Raw genomic sequence first — 17,524 nt, 5'->3', positions numbered from 1 at the left:
AAATTACCCAAAACATGCTTGGTCTGCAATGCTACATGCCTATATTTCAAGACATTCTGTCTTGTTATTTTGAATGCAAGCGTTAAATGTGGTTGCACTGAATGCAATGGTAGGTTGTCAACACTGTAAAATAAAGAATCAGATTACTATTATTTAGGGATGTCCGATATTATCGGCCTCCCGATATTATCGGCCGATATTAGCATAAAAATTGATATCGGGAAAATATCGGTATCGGTTTTTGAAAAAAAAAAATATATATATATATATATTTTTTTTTTTTTTGCTTTATAAATAAGTTACAGGAGTTCTTACTGTATATGGTGTGTGTGATATGAAATTTGAGCTTACCCTAATCACAATAATCCCCGCATATATCGGTATCGGTTGATATCGGTATCGGTAATTAAGAGTTGGACAATATCGGTATATCGGTTATCGGTAAAAAAGCCAATATCGGACAACCCTACTATTATTATTATTATTATTTTGGTCAGAGACGATCGCTTTGGTTAGAAAAGAAACATTAGGGTTGAAAATGAAATTTAACTGAAGCATTTACACTGCAAATAAAAACAGCTGCTAGTAAACAAACAGTAAAACCTCATTTATACTACAGCAGGGTCCTTACAATGGGTTTTATCTTGATGTTTTTAGCTTGTAGTAAATATGGTGCAACAGGGCAGGCATAGACAGAGTGCAATGTGATCAAATATGATTGAAACATCACCAAAGGCAACCTCACCTATCCTGTTTGTGATAAGTATGGACAGGATCGCGCAGTCATGGATGAGAGGGTCTACAGTTTGGTGAGCTGAGGATTGCATCACTGTTTTTTGTAGGTGATGTGGTCCTGATTGCATCATTGGTCTGTGACCTCCAGCTCTCACTGGATCGGTTCGTAATTGAGTGTGAAGCGGCTGTGATTAGGATCAGCATCTCCAAATCTGAGGCCATGGTTCTCAGCAGGAAATCGGGTAGGGAATGACACCTTACCCCAAGTGAAGGAGTCCAAGTATATCAGGATTTGTTCACGATTGAGGGGAGGAGAGCTGTACCACAGTGTTGTGATGAAAAGAGAGCTGAGCCAGAAGACAAAGCTCTTGATATACCATGTGATATAAGTGTGACTGATTAGCCAAAATGTTAGACAGACCCTGATGAAGACCTTCTAGGTCGATACACGTTGGTCATATTTTGTTGCCTTGCTCTAAATAAATCTATATATTTTTTCACTAAAGACAGAGTTCTGCAGTTCTGCAGTTCACACCTTTTTGGAATCAAGCAGTACTTCTTTGAAAACCCTTTTTTGTTCACTCGCAGGAACATGTCAATACCTTCAAATTTGCTATTCAACAAAATAGCTCATTACAGCGCTCGGAAAAACCCAGTCCTGAGTCACCATGATGAGGGGGGGTCACAAATGGGGCCATACACACACTACTAGTGTAGTGGAACACCCAATTGACCGATCGATCGTTTTAAATCAGGGGTTTTCAACTGGTGGTCAATGAAGGTTTTGCATGTGGTCCCTGACCATAATTATAATTGGGTCACCGCTCCTTTGGGGTTGTTTTTTCACTATAAATGTGCATTGTGCATATATGTGAAATATGTCCTCTGCATTGACCCATCCTAACCGTTACATGGTTCAGCTATTGTTCATGCATCCAGTAATGTAGGAAAATGAGTAAGTGACATGTTTGTTTGTATTTTTATTTCTTCATTATTCCATTTAGGTGAAGCTTAGACCATAAATGTTGGTATAAGTGGGTGTTTATTTCTATTCCACCCTGAAATACCTGAAGAGGGTAGGGCAAGGTTTGAGCCAGAAAATGACATGAGTCTCTGCCTCTTTCCAACACTATAGCCAAGAATACAGACTACAGACTCTGTGCAAATCAAGAAAAAAACACTAATCCTAACCCATATCCTCACCTGACACAAAAGTGGTCCCCAGGTTGATCACAATTGTCACATTGACAATGTGATCAATGTGATTGCCGATTGTGACAACCAGGCTGTCACAATAATCAGTTGAAACCGCCTTGTTTAGACAGATATACGGATAGATAAAGATATTCTCTTTGAATACTCACCAGCACAGCCCAGTTGTTGGTATGGCCACTGCTGAAGAACTGTCCTGCTTTAGTCTTAGTATCAGAGGAAGAGGGAAAGAAATCAAATCATATGATGCAATATATCTAGTTGGGTGTACGTTCATATTTACAAAACGACTTTCCATTAACAAACCCATGTAAGATACACAGGCAACACAGGTTGGTTAGCCAAGCTCGCTACATGATAGCATGTTGCTAGTGTAAAATGCAGCGTGACACATATAGTTTGAGCACAAGCAGGTGCGTATTATGACGACATGTACTCACCTCTATGTTATTGCTCCATACTACCAAGCAGACAGAAAATAAGCACATTAAACTCAGTAGTTTCATTGTGCAGTACCTAAGAATACTGGTCGAGGAAGTGTAAATATTAGCTGGCCCCGCCCAGTGCCGGAACGGACAGACACTTCCTGATCCACACATTTCAAAATAAAAGCTCGTACATTTCCTTGCGCTTTTTCCATCAACATCAACAACAACAACAACAACAACACTTGAGTTCTTTGTTTTGGGTCAGGGGTGGAAAAAGTACTCACATTGTTGCTATTTTGAGCATCACAAGAGAAGGCTTTATCTTATCTATCACATTTAAAGGATGAGTTTATTCACATACACAACTCCTGACTAATGGAAATGGATTACATTTGTAACTTTTAAGGTGTGTATTTTGCCTTGAGGCTGAGTAGGCATAAAAAAACATTGTGTTCTTCACAATGTGTGGTAGTTCAAAGGCTCTGCATGTTTTGGACACAGATCTCACTATTAGGACAGGATATGAGGCATACCATGAAGACATTTCCACTTGGAAACAGGAGGATAGGTTAATAGTTCTTCCAATCAGTTCTGATTTAGCAGCAGGGTTCCTATGTTGGTAGAAATAATATGAAAAGATATGAAAGAAAAAACAAAGATGCAAAATTACAGTATAGGTCTATCAAGTGACATACTGTATGCATTTGACAACTTCTCCTCATACTCTGACACCACTATACCTTCCATTAATTTGTAAGGTTATGTCCAATGGTGGACAAAGTACTTCAGTCAAAGTATAGTGTGACGGTTCTCTATCTAGCTGTCTCTCTCCTATCCTTCACACTAATGTCTAATTGGGTGATTGTCTAATTGCTAATGCCTGTCTGTTTCCCAGCAGTGTCCATTTTTGGGCCGGTCAGCGTAATGGTTGTAATGATTGCAATGGTTGCCATCTGAGACAGGAGTGGCTTTCTGGCTTTCTCCTCTATGTATAAGAGGCATCTCTGGCAGAGGGCACACTCTCCCCAGCCACCATGCAGCCACATGACTTTAGTTTAATTTTTAAACTTTAAACTATTTAAACTACATACTTTCTCCGTTGTTGCCAGTATTGAGCCATGCATGTAACAATAGTATATATTCCTGTTCAAATATTACTCGAACTACTTGTGAAAGTTTAAGTTAAAAAAGTAAAAAAAAATTGGTCTGTCAAATTTGTAGTAGGCTACTGGACTTCTTGCTTTGGAAAAAACTTAGTAGCCTACAGAGAGCTTTTAGATGGACTATTCTCACTATAATAATTGAAATGGGGCTGAAGTGAAATGTAGTCAAAAGTACAATATTTGTCTTTGAAATGTAGTGGGTGAAAGTCAAGTATCCTAAAATACAAATACTCAAGTAAATTTCTTACTGGAATGGACCTTGGACTGCTTTTTGAGGTCTACACCAAATATCCTCACCAAAAATAGCTGATCTTCAGGCTCACAACGCGCTACTTTAGATCTTCTATTTTTGGCCTATATTCCCCCCAGAATAAGGATGCTGTGGTTCAAGTGGTTAATAGCAGGGAGTAGTGTTAAGCAGCTAATGGCCATCATGAATGAATGGTATTCTGCCAGAAGGAATGGAAATCATTGTTTTTTGAGCACAGATGGCTTAAGCTCTCAAGCTTTTTTTTGTTGTATTCTTTTGTTTTTTATCAATCAATTAATCAATAAATCAATTGATGCAATTAATCAGAAAATACATTTTCAGGTGGGTTACCAATTTCAGCCAATCAAGACAGATTAGCCTACCAGCTAGTTCAGCTTCAATAGGCTCTATGCGCAGCAGCCATTTTGGAGAGACATTGGGCCTCTTCTTACTTCCTTCAAAGGTGTTACCAATGATACTAATTAAGGCTCTGTTCCATTTAGTGTGGCACGGTGGTTGTCTTATTTTCAAGGACCCCCATAACTCTGAGAGTGTACAAATACGGGTCCATTTGGTTCCATTTACTCTCAGAGTTACACACCCACCATAAGGGGCCATTTGGGAAACAAAATGGAGTGTTTCTAGTGACCAGAACAGAGCCTTCATTAGTATCATTGGTAACACCTGTGAAGGAAGTAAGAAGAGGCCCAATTTCTTTCCAATATGGCTGCTGTGCACAGAGCCTATTGTATAGGTTTCAATTCCCAATTTTGTCTGCTCAGTCACTTCTTTGTGTCATCACCTCCAATTTCACTTAATCCTGTATCCTGTATGAGCTCTCTCATACAGGATCCAATCTCTGATTGGATAAAACTGGTATCCCGACCTGAAAATTGATTTCTAAAGAGCTGGAGAGAAATGGGGAGACTGACAGGACGTGCTGGCCACTGGGAAATTCGGGAAAATTCCAGAACGGCCGCGGCATTTACGGGCCGCCAGATGGCCGTGGGCCACCCAAGACAACTGCAGCATGTTTTTTTTTTTTTTTTTTTTTTTTTTTTTTGGAAAATCCCAGAGCTGAATTTTGGTCCCAGCACGCCACAGTATAGTAATGATGATTACAATCAAAATATAAAGCTAAACACAAATAAATAAATACATACATACATAACGATAAAATATATCACCTAGGCTATTGCACCTTTAACAATCTACAGTAGGCTGCCTATAAATTAGCTCTGGTCGAGAACTCCTTCTAACGCCATGGACGAGCTCCCTCTGAGCTACCTATAAATAAAATGTATGAATCAAAGATACCATTATTTCCTTTCTTTACAGCAGCGCCCACCACTTAAAAATGCACAAGACAATGTCCCGTCATCCTGTAATGTATCAAGTTTTCAAGGTTGTGTTCGTTGCTGTGCGCTGATACAGGAATCGGGATATTTGGGCACTTGGGACATCTGGGCACCTCGATGTAAAATTGGCTATTTTGTCCAAAATGTTAAAAAAATGAAATATTCAAAAAAATGGTCTTAAAGGGGATGATGAGTCATCATGTTGTAATTTGCAATGTTAAACCCACAATCAATCCTCCATTTCAAGGCAACACAGAAAGGGGGGAACTTTTTTCTTATTTCCACACAACTTCTTTATGCTATATTAATGACATAGTTAAATATTGAAAATGGGTGGATTTCCCCTTTAAGTAATGTAAACTAAGTATACATGATTTGAACATGCATGCACGGTACATCACAATCAGACTTAATTCTATCCTAACTTCTTATGCCCCAAAATGACTGGATATAGCTACAGGTTTTGTAGCTATTTGTAGCAATTGTAGAACAATTAGGCCTTAATTGTCGATTGTTTAAGCATGTTCTAATCATGTATAGGGCAGGCTACTTTACTTTTAAAACATTTTCCAAATATTTCATTTTTTAGCATTTTGGACAAAATTGCCAATTTTACATCGAGGTTCCAAAAGGTTCCCTAGTGGTGCTCACCTATTCTGTTACCCTGTGCGCCATTTGGACACAGCGCGCAAACTCGGTGCCACTGACTGCCAACGTCAATCGCATGTCGCCTGATGGCTGCTCCATGCGCTAGAAGAGCAGACGGAGCAGGATGCTGTTGCTGGACTAAGGAAGATAGACAGACAGACAGACCTCGCATCATCACCACCGAGGGTGACTCGATCAGTGGCATTGCCTACAGGAATCCACTCATATAGGCTACCACAAGGAAACATGCGCTGATGGTGGTTTGATCCACGTTACTATTGAAGTTCCCGTTGTTGACAGATAATATCTTTAAGTGTTAAGTCTGCTTTTGGGAGACACTCTCTGGACAAGTTGTGATTATTTCTGAGAACATCTGAAGGGATGAATACCAGCGATGCCAAGGAGTATCTCGCAAGACGTGAGATACCACAACTATTTGAGGTGAGGCGATAGTACGTGCGCTTCGAGAGCTTTTTACAGACCTTGTGCGAAGTCTCATAAAGATGTGTTGCAGGCTAGTCAATTAAATAATGTTATCAGAGTGAAAAATGCGCTTATTGTAGGTGGCATTTGCGCGTAGTTATTGATATGTGCATGTTTTTCTTTCTGGCCCAACTAGTGTACAAGTATCTCTTTCATTTAAGAAATACATTGCTCAAACGTGTTCACTATAATATTCTCAAAGGACTTCTTGCAGTGTTTAATCACATTTGAATATGAACATAAATGTGGATGTAAAAAACAATCAAACCACAGACATTTTCCCCGACCCCTCATACAGTATATTTCAAAGTATAATGTTAGAGAACCATATGGTTCTCTAACATTAAATCAAATGGTTGTTTACCGCCACAAGGGAAATGGTTGTTTACCGCCACAAGTGTGTTTACCGACACACAACAGCACAGCAGCACTGAAGCTACACAGATCACATTCCATTATCATTAGAAATGAAGGCAATAAGCAGATGCATAGGCCTACTGCAACCAATCATATTTAATTATCCAATCTTATTCATTTGTCTGACTTCCAGAGACAGGTAATGTGTCAGCAATTACTGTGTCTGCCTATAATCAATTACAAACAGCTATTTTCATTACAGCAAGTAAAGTGTAATTACAGTTAGATTGGAATTGATATCATTATGACCAGTTCATACAATTTCTATGTGAGCAATATTGTCCCTTGATACAAAAACACATTATGATTAAATTGTTGAATTATGCTATGTTTAATTTCATTATACCCTACATACAAAATATCTACAGTAAATGCTACAGTAGTTACCATTTAGTTGGAAAGACAGTAAAACTTTGTTTTTGTGGGCGGTAAAGGTTCCTAATGAAGTGGGTGGATATGAAATTGGAAGGATGTCTTGGGTAAGACATCCTTCCCCATGGGGAATTCATTGTTTAAGAACATTCAGGGTCAGAGGGCCAGATCTCATAAACACTAGCCTGGTTTCTCTCTTGGCATAAAAACACAGTTCTCACATTTGTCATTCAGTTCCTTTTAAGCAAAACTGGTCATTTGACGTTCAAGTTCAGAGAAAAGCTGACTCTAAATTGATGGGCATCTGGCTTTGGCTATTATTCACCCTTCCTGTTGTTGTTTTTTCACACACCACTGATACAGAACCAATACATCGATACATACGTAATGGTGAGACTACACACTATAATCAACATGTGGTGGGACCACACACTCTGATCATCAGTGATACTTTAACTTTCAGTTATCACTTTGGATTGTATTGTGTATGGCAGGAACCTCTCTCTCGTTCTTTCTCTAGCTTAGTGCTTCTCAAAGTCGGTCTAGGGACCCCCATGGGTCCTTGAGGTGGTTCCAGGGGCCCTCCAACAAAATAAGGAACAATTTAATTTCACTATTATTTCACTGGCTAAAAGTTTGCCCAATGAGAGAAGTATTATAATGAATATTCACAGCATAAGTTTCACTGTCTACACTGTTATCTCCCCATCTACTGTACAGAGACTATTTTGTAGGTTTAACTCTAGTCTATACTATAGAGTCTATAGTATAGACTGTATACTAACCTACATACGGATTAGATTTCATACATATATATATATATATATGAAATCTAATCCGTAATCTAATTCTGTACTTAATCTTATCTGTAATCTAATTATGTATTAAATCTAATCTAACAACAAAAATCCTTTCTGTGTCAGGGGATCCCTTGCACAAAACCTTTTCAAATGGCCTAATATGTATCAGTTTGGGGGTCTTTGACATGAAAATGTTTGAGAACCACTTCTCCTATAGTCTCTATAAATCGTTTTGTGCGGGAAGGAATTAGTACAATGGCCGTTCTCATTGTGTTGTTGTTGTTGTTTTCCAGAGCCTGCTAACAGGGTTGATGTACTACCGGCCAGATGACCCTCTTGACTACTTGGAAGGCTGTCTTAAAAAGGTGAGGGAGATGGGAGGAACAGAGAAGGTGCGGTGGGACACATTTGTGGGTCAGGAGAAGAAGTCCCTCCCTCCCCTCAATGGGGGCCAATCACGAAGGTCCCTCTTCAGAAACGGTAAGCATTGAGGGTCAGGTGGTTGAGCGTCACAAGAAAAGTCTATTCAACAAAAATAAAATAATAATAAATATAAAAATATCCTCACTTTGGAATATATTGCCATTCTTTCCAAGCGGCATTCTGTTTTAGGATAACCCAGTGGCTGGTTTAGAATTACATTAATAATGGACTGTTCATGAATTTATATGCCACATATGAAAATGTGTTTGAAGCAACCCAATAACACGCTGAAGAACATAAGAAGAACAGACAGAAATACATGGGAAACTAAAACTAGAATGTCCAGACAACTATCACAGCCGTTGAGGTAGATGCCGGTAGATACAGTTGCGTTTCCTGAAGGAATGAATGATTCAAATGACTGGTACAGCTGATAATGATCCAGGTTTTACATACAGTAAGAATTGTTCTATGCACACATCAGTACACTCTAGTGGAGGCTAATGATCTCGTCATTGGCCAATTTTACAACACTCTTGAGGTTTTATATATTTTGAATGTGCATGTGTAATCATTAACCTGGCACAGTGCAGACATAAAAGGCTACCAGCGGCGGTGGTTTAAATTTAGTCTCTAACAGATAAGGAAATACTGTAGATGCAAAGTAGGGCGTTAGGATTTGCAAAACAAAGTAACAGATGACTAATATCAGTACCAATAATACCAATATTCTATTGCTATGTTGCTTGTGTACGTATGTTCCTTAGTTCACTGAACATCACATTCTTTTGATGATGTACCTCATGCAAATGTGCATATGAAATTAAATTCACGTTTGTGTAACTACACATTCATGGCTGAGTAAAATAGAATATCGTATAATATTCTACAGTACTGTCTGCATGTGAAAAGCTGCTTTACAATCACACACCACACAATACAGACAATATTTAGAACAGACAATTCTTCATGTATGGACTGAGCAATATAAATTGGGTGTGGTCGGATGGTACTGTATACTGTCTTCTGTAAAACTAAAGACTTGTCACTCATACATCTTGCTTGAGAATGTGTAAACTTTGCAGCTGCAGTAATTAGCTATAGGAAGTAAAACCTAACCAGGGATGGAGATTTCATTGCCTGCGCGCTGCAATTCCCCTCCTGGCTGACAGCGGAAGTTCAAATCCGTCATGTTTGTGTAATGTTGACCAGATGGGAATGCCATCTCTCTGTCTGCTGACAGCTCCTACAGTGTACATCGTTTCTCTCTCAGCTGGCGTTTCTCTCTCAGTGCCAATCTCTCATTCCCCACTTGAATAGGGTGGAATTGTAGATGACAAAAGTTCAATATCCAGCCAATGCTCAGAATTGATTGATTCATGATTGATTTTGATTATGCTTGTTCTGTATCGTGGGTGTGTTAATTATGTTCTCAGTCTTGATGAATTATACTCATACATACATTTGATGAAATGGCAAGAATAGACTATCTTTGTAATTAATCACAAGAGAAAAAATGCTTCTATTTATAACTTTTGTTTATTTGTTTCTCTGTGTGTCTCTCTGTGTTAATCTGAGTTTGGTTCCTGTGTTTGTCTGTGCACAAACATACGTGTGTGTGTGTGTGTGTGTGTGTGTGTGTGTGTGTGTGTGTGTGTGTGTGTGTGTGTGTGTGTGTGTGTGTGTGTGTGTGTGTGTGTGTGTGTGTGTGTGTGTTCTGTGTGTGTTACCCCAGTGCTGCCCGACAGTCCCAATTTCCCTTATAGACGGTATGAACGCCTACCACCCATCAGTCAGTTCTCCATCGAGAGTGACTCGGACCTGTCAGAGACTGCAGAACTCATAGAGGAGTATGAGGTGTTTGATCCGTCCAGACCTCGCCCCAAGGTCATCCTTGTCATAGGTAAATGCCACAAAGTTTACACCAAAGTTTACTGTTGTGAGTGTTCTTTTTTATGAAAGAGGGATAGACACGGACAGACAGATAGACAGACAGGCTGAGAGACAGGTGCAAACATAAGAAAAAGAGCATTAACTCACCTCTCTTTTATTTTTATCCTTGCTCACCTCCTTTTTTGTGTTTTTTAATTTGTTTTAGTTCATAAATATTTACTATTTATTATACTTATTATACTTGTACTTTTTAAATCTCTTATGTCCATTAAATCTTCTGTGTTATGCTGAATTCCTGGATAAAGTCTTCACAATATGTGGTCTGGATGCAGCGGCCTGACAAATTAAATAATATTAATGATTGCAAATAGGCGTTTACATTTGGTTTGCAAAATGTTCCCCGGCCTGTGTATGTTTTTTGGGGGGACTTGTTGTGCACTGGTATGGGAGGAGAGGTGCAGTAGGTGGTGTGTTATTTGCAAATCAGCAACACTTCACGTTGTTATGAATCCTTCAAGCTGGAAAAATATTTTATCATGTTTTTTATGCATTCTAACCCACAAGTGACAATGGTTAAATGCTAGCCTGATTATCATACTGAAGCTGGCGATTACAAGGGGGAGGGGATTCAAATTGCTCTAAACCAATCACAAGAGATCCACGGATCTGCCTACATCTGACGTCATCGCACAGCTTGATTTAGCAGATATTCGCTGATTGGCTTGTCGTTAGACCCACCCCCACCTCCGACTCTCATTGGACAATACATTTTTGTACCGAATAAATCCTAGGTTAACACCAGACCAAGAGAGGCCATTCACTCAGAGAGTGGGCGGGGTCTATGGTCTGAAACCAGGCTATTTAAATGCTTGTGTCCAACAAAACAGTTGTGTGTCATAATGCACAATGAATATTTAAAGAGGTGGTGCCATGTTTTTGCACTTTTTCTGTTTTTCATGTGTCTATGAGGTTGATAGAACTTCATTAAGCCCCCCGGTGGTGGTTTTATGTTGTTTTATGTCTTCTCTGATTATTTGGAGTTTCTTCCTGGAGGCTGAAATCTTGAGGGTCAAACGTGCCAATAGAGAAACAGCCCTTTAGTGACATCACAGAGCCCCCAAAAAACATACCCTCGCCCTCATTATCATAACACAACAGTTGTGAGCATGAGGAGGAGGAGGGACTAGGACAGGTGGGTGGTGCTAAGGTGGTGGAGGAGGTGCTAAGGTGAGAACCAGGCATACTTAATGAACTGGAGGCGTGTCCACATAAAAACATTTTTTTTAACAATTTCTGTACACTTTTTTTTTTTTAAACAATCCTTACATAATAATAATACCTTATGATCAGGTTTTAGGGTTGAAAAATATCATGGCACTCCATCTTTAAGATATTGACACATACAGTTCTGCCATTGAACCGTTTAAGATCCTTATGTAGTGTTTAAACAGGGAGCAGACAACGTACATGGATGGAGTCTAGTGGACTGTCCGTGGATTTTGTCCTTTCATAGTTTATTGTATCAGAGCGTACCAGACCCATTTTATGGACTGATGGATAGGTCACATGTGCAGATACAATTATTGCTGCACGAACCTCCTAGGGGGACATCTGCTCAGGGTCCGCTGTACAGTGTGTACATGGGGACCCAAAGTGGACCTGTTACAGATGATCGCCTAGGAGGGCCACGCAGCATTCATTTTACAGATGTCAGTCGACATAGCGAATAGCAATTGGGCTTAGGAATTTGGCATTACACTAAGGATCAGTGTCAGACGTATTAACGGTATTTGCTCCATGACTCTGTGAAAATTATCAGTACGTCATTGGGCAGAGTGCAGCGCACTGCTCTTAAAAAAACAATCATTTGATTGGTCATGATTGAATCCACTTGCAACATACCCACTGGTAATATGAGAGTGAACTGAAAATCCCTGCCCACTCATTTCAATGAACTTGCTCACCCACCGCATACACCCTGGAAGTACCTCTGGAGAGGGGGTTAGAAAACACCGTTAGCAGGCGGTGTTCATGCCTTGTTGTTGATGGTAGCCGGGTAGAAACGGTTCAGAAATCGGGTGTTCGCGCTGTATATGGCGTGAACAAATTGTGGCTGCATGGGGTGGTAATTTCCCTTGATGATATATTGAGCTTTGACCACGCACTGCCTCTCATACAATCCCTGGAGGGAGGGCAGCTCATCTCCCACTACTCACTGCAGCCGTCCGCACCACCTAGGTTTTTCTGTAGGTTTGATGAGTAGTTCCTGTCGTACACTGTGCCGTATATTTGAAAGAAAATAGAAAAACAGGATGGCATCATAGCTGTCATTTCTCCAAAGGATCATGGCAAACCTTTAAAGGAACCAGACAAAGGAAATTGTGTTATGAAGCCTGAGCCTGTAATGAGGCCTGTGAGTAGCCATGAAAATATCAGATGAAGGATAATGGATAGACGCCACATGTTCCGGTAGACCTCTCTCTGTTAGGCAAAGCTAAACTAACCTAGCATACAAATTTACAATACTACCCCAGCATCAACTAAAGTGTTGTTCCTTCGCTGTCAATCACCCCCTGAAACAGAACGAGGGAACAGCAGGACAAGAAAGCGAGAGGTGTTGTTTGTGTGTAGGAGGTATGTGAGAACACATACCTGTTTCTTTCATCTGGCACCCCACTTCTCTATGCATGCTTACAGTACATAATATCCACACACACTGTATCACACGTCTGAGACCGATCTTTCCACATGAAAATCTGTTGTTAAGCACATACATTCACACATTCATACACACGCAGATACCTAGTCCCACATCTATTCAGTTACACACAAACACACACACACACACACACACACACACACACACACACACACACACACACACACACGCACACGCACACACACGTCCTGTCCTAATACATTCTCCTAACAAATTCTCATGCCCTCAGGTACACTACACCTGCGGTAGTTGCATGCCTGCATACAGTACGTAGACTACTAACAGACACATTACCACATAGTCATACAGTACACTTGCACAGAGTTGAGTGCACTCACACACAGTATCACACATACACTATCCTCCACCGCCTTGTCCATCCCACGCAGACAGAACAAACAACGGCTCTTCACCCTTTCCCCAGGTGGGCCCGGCAGTGGCAAGGGAACGCAGAGCCTGAAAATTGCGGAGCGCTACGGCTTCCAGTATGTGTCTGTGGGAGAGCTGCTGAGGAAGAAAATGATCCACAATGCCACCAGCAACAGGAAGTGGAGCCTCATTGCTAAAATCATCACCAATGGAGAACTGGCACCTCAGGTAGGATGGTCAGGGGAGTGATGGGGCGAGCAAAAGAGAGAGATAGAGAGCGTGTGTGTGTGTGTGTGTGTGTGTGTGTGTGTGTGTGTGTGTGTGTGTGTGTGTGTGTGTGTGTGTGTGTGTGTGTGTGTGTGTGTGTGTGTGTGTGTGTGTGTGTGTGTGTGTGTGTGTGTGTGGGGGGGGGGGGGGGGGGTGTACTAGTGTGTGTGTTTTTCAGTTTTTTTGTGTCAAGGATCCACCGCATAGATGCATTTAAAGCTATGCCACCATTTTACCTGATGGTGTCTCGGGTCCCCAAAAAATTCAGACAGGATTTAGTATTGACTAACTTGACAAATGTTAGATGGGGAGAATATCACCTGAGACCAACTGAAACCGCCAAAAAAGACTCCTAGTGATCTGCTGAGAATTACCATGTAAGCCGGCAAGGAGGGACTGTGAGAGAGAGAGAGAGCTGTGCTTCACAAACAAAAAAGAACACTTACCTTAACACATATTTTTGAAGGTGTCATATTTGTTTCCATTTTAAATCTGCTACAGTGCCAGTCTGGTGAAACTGAACCGGTACCTGGGACTATAGTTACATGCATAGCCAAATAGGATGCAGCAATCTTATCTACGGAGAGAGAGTGAGAGACTAATTATAGGCCTAAATATATGCAAATCATAAGTAAGCCTTGCCAAGCCAAGTGGCCCATAGGGCAGAAGCCTATCTCCTGTTTCTGTAGCGTGAGGCGGCTTGATGTACAAGAATATCCCCCAGCCATGATGTATAAGTGCACCCCCTGGACATGATGCTGGTATCAGGCAGCAGGAACCTACCTCCAATCCAAACCTTACTGAGTGCCAAGCAGGGAGGCTTTGGGTCCCATTTATATTGCATTTGGTATGACTCGGCCGGGTATTGAACCCCGACCTCCCAAGAGGTGATACAGTATATGCAGGTCGTAGGCATGCTTTCATGCATAGAGACTAAATGCATGTATTTTTCAGCAACTACACCATTGAGAGTATTGTAGAGCGTAGTGCTCCTGTTCAATCCTGTTTTGTATTGGGAGCTAATAAAGTGATTGAAGTATAGGAGTAATATGTTCAGGTTTTAATCAAAGGAAGGAAGAATAACTGCTTTAAGTGTGTTCACTATAGGATATTATCACGCCATAGATGTAACAAGAGACTAATTAGTAGAGTCTGTATCACAAGCGGGCTGGAGGAGCCAGTGATTGTAAAGACAAAGGCATGCCATGTCTCGGAGCTTTGTGGTTTAATCACCGTTTCTAATTAAGGTCTTATCTTCGGTTTGAAGTTTTGTAATCTGTACTAAAGCCATTAGAAGTGACTTCTTCAAGGGTCATATTTACAGCGTTTCTCCACTCATAATTATAACCACAAGTGGCGACTAGGGGTTTCAGGCCAAATGGAAGATATCCCTCACTCAGACAGAAAGAGCGCAAACATTTAATATTATGAACTTAGAATCAACAAAACTGAGTTTTTTCAAAGAAAAAAAAATGAAAAGAAGTTGAACAATGTGGTTGTTCACAGTGAGATATCACTGCAGTTATCACAATAGCCTATGTCTTGCATGGCTTGAAAAGGTGGAGCATTTTAAAGCCTTTTTTGTGGTATTAATGTTGAAGAATATCTTTTTTCCACTAAATTATAATTGACAGAGAAGTCTTCAAAGAACAGATATTGCAATTGATAAACAGCATGTTTAGGCTTTCATCTGCATCAGCATTATATTATTATCTTACAGTATCTTAAGTATCTTGTTTGTTTGTGTGCTTTGGTTGTCAGGAGTCTTACAGCATGCAGACTTACAGCTTCCAAGCTTGGCACAAATATCACTCATATGGTTATTGTGTGTGTGTGTGTGTGTGTGTGTGTGTGTGTGTGTGTGTGTGTGTGTGTGTGTGTGTGTGTGTGTGTGTGTGTGTGTGTGTGTGTGTGTGTGTGTGTGTGTGTGTGTGTGTGTGTGTGTGTGTGTGTGTGTGTGTGTGTGTGTGTGTGTGTGTGTGTGCGTGCGTGCGCGTGCGTGTGTGGGGGGAGAGGGGGCTTTCAGGGAGGATGGGGCCAAGCGCCTGAAGGCCGCTTTTTTCAAGTTTACTGTAGTATATAAAACAAGTCCTCAAGTCCTCTCTGATGTTTTCTGCTGGTTATTTTCCACGGAACCGAGCACCTTCCCTGCCTGCCCTTCTCTGCAATAGACTTACTTACTGCGTTACAGAAATGCTTTCACAGTCAAGAAAAAATTGTTTCACGTCTAAAGATATCTCTGGAGAGAGATTATGTAGCTTGGTTGAACACTGTCTGGATATTAACCCCTCTTTCATTTAGCTCACCTTTCCTTTAGCACACCTTGGTGAGCCGTGTTGTGTGTTTGTGTGTTTTGGTTGGGTCTTGTAGTGGAGAATTCATGTACTGTAAGTCACATCAACAGTCTTACAGAAGACCAGTAGTCCAACTGCTTACAAACCTCATACTACTTTTTCCCCTTTTAATTTGCATACAATTTGCATACTTTTGTTATTTTGTTAGTCAACATAAAAATGGGAGGACTTTCTGGTAGTATGGGGCCAAACACCCAAAGGGCACTTTTTTCTCATTAATACAATATGTGCTACAATGTACGGTTCAAAAGTTATGAAATGTATATGGACTATGAGGAGAAGGGATGGACCAGCTATACACTAAAAGAAGCTCCACATAGGAGCAGGCCTAAGTGACAACAATTCCCTTAACACCACCCCTGGGGGCCCACAACTGACCTTAATGTCCAACCAACTGAACAATCGTCATTGTCATCTCTAGAGCAGTGCTTCTCAAAGGTTTTCATGTTAAAGACCCCCAAATGAATATGTTTATTTGGCCACAGACCTCCACCTGAAAATATTTTGTGCCAGGGACCCCAATACAAGATTTGTGTTGTTAATATTTTTTCAAATGTAGCACCATTAGCTAATGCTATTTTTATTTTATATTATTTATTTATTTTCAAAGAAATGCCCAGTGTACAGAGACTTATCCCTCATTTACTCACTAAGTGCTTCCAGCAACAGGTCTCCCTTCAGGCTTTTCGTCATAGCTGAGGGCTTTGATACAAACTGTAGCCTACAGAGACAATGAGGAAAAGTCCCTATACTACCTTGACTCAACAAGAGTGGTCAGAACAAAAGACAGATTCGATATTTTAAGATCAACTGTGGTATTAATACAATCATGTGCTGTTTTTAGGTATTTAATCCCAAACTATAATGCATTTAAATCTCCACTGTCAAAATTGACAGTGGAGATTTTGACAGTGGAGATTTCTCTCATGTTCTTGTTTTTGATGAGACTGAAGAATGTAAACACTATTGATGGCCTCTGAGGAACCGTTTTAAGTGCTTGCCAGGATTGGTGTTACTCCAGCTTTTAACACTGGCTTTGGGAAACACGTACTGGCAGAGCGTTTGTTCTTTGGTTTATGTATTTTATCGGTCCCTGGGTAGTCATTAATTATGAGATATGTCTAATGATGTGGGGTATTATTATTATACATATTTTAAAGACAGTGGGCACTACACTGCCCGTGGTGTTCTTCATTTTATGGAGACGGACAGCAGGAAAGCTACAATTATAATTTTGGCATTTAGCAGACACTCTTATCCAGAGAGACTTACAAAATGCAAGAATGGAGCAAAGCAGCCCCTTGCATAAATAGTCCAGTTTGTTCGCACGATGAAAAAACACATAGTAAATATCAGGTAAATATCAAACAATCAAAAATAAATAACATATAGAACTTTGTGGACACGTAAACACTATATACATATAGACAATTAGACATATTACAGTATGTCTATCTCAAATTTTATAATACACATTACACATAACGAACAAACATCTGTATAGTATTACTAGCATCTATCCAAATAGGCAACAAGATGTCATAAAGAGTTAATAGTGCTAAGAGGTGTGACTGTGAGGTAGAGCCGGAAGAGGTGAGTTTTTAGGAGAAGAATCTAGGATGCCTGGAGTGTT

At 40.3% G+C, this 17,524-nt stretch overlaps 2 protein-coding genes across 2 annotated transcripts in view; one reads left to right on the top strand and one right to left on the bottom strand.

Annotated features, from left to right (window-relative positions):
• pigk (phosphatidylinositol glycan anchor biosynthesis, class K) overlaps positions 1-2,515 on the bottom strand; it is a 40,049-nt gene extending 37,534 nt beyond the window's left edge. Inside the window, exons 1-2 of the mRNA XM_084057626.1 lie at positions 2,388-2,515; positions 2,100-2,153 (exon numbers count right to left, since the gene is read on the bottom strand). Of these exons, the coding sequence (XP_083913752.1) occupies positions 2,100-2,153; positions 2,388-2,453 (120 nt within the window). The 5' untranslated portion in view covers positions 2,454-2,515. The remainder of the gene's footprint in view (positions 1-2,099; positions 2,154-2,387) is intronic.
• A 3,407-nt stretch (positions 2,516-5,922) lies between these two features.
• Positions 5,923-17,524, top strand: part of ak5 (adenylate kinase 5) — a 70,602-nt gene continuing 59,000 nt past the window's right edge. Inside the window, exons 1-4 of the mRNA XM_084058668.1 lie at positions 5,923-6,235; positions 8,160-8,346; positions 10,025-10,192; positions 13,326-13,498. Coding sequence (XP_083914794.1) covers positions 6,176-6,235; positions 8,160-8,346; positions 10,025-10,192; positions 13,326-13,498 — 588 coding nt within the window. The 5' untranslated portion in view covers positions 5,923-6,175. The remainder of the gene's footprint in view (positions 6,236-8,159; positions 8,347-10,024; positions 10,193-13,325; positions 13,499-17,524) is intronic.

This window comes from Gymnoscopelus microlampas, assembly GCF_963454915.1.
Source record: "Gymnoscopelus microlampas genome assembly, chromosome: 5".
In the NCBI taxonomy this organism is placed as follows: domain Eukaryota; kingdom Metazoa; phylum Chordata; class Actinopteri; order Myctophiformes; family Myctophidae; genus Gymnoscopelus; species Gymnoscopelus microlampas.
The sequence above is the reverse complement of the archived record's forward strand: the minus strand, read 5'-3'. Positions and strand labels throughout refer to the sequence as shown.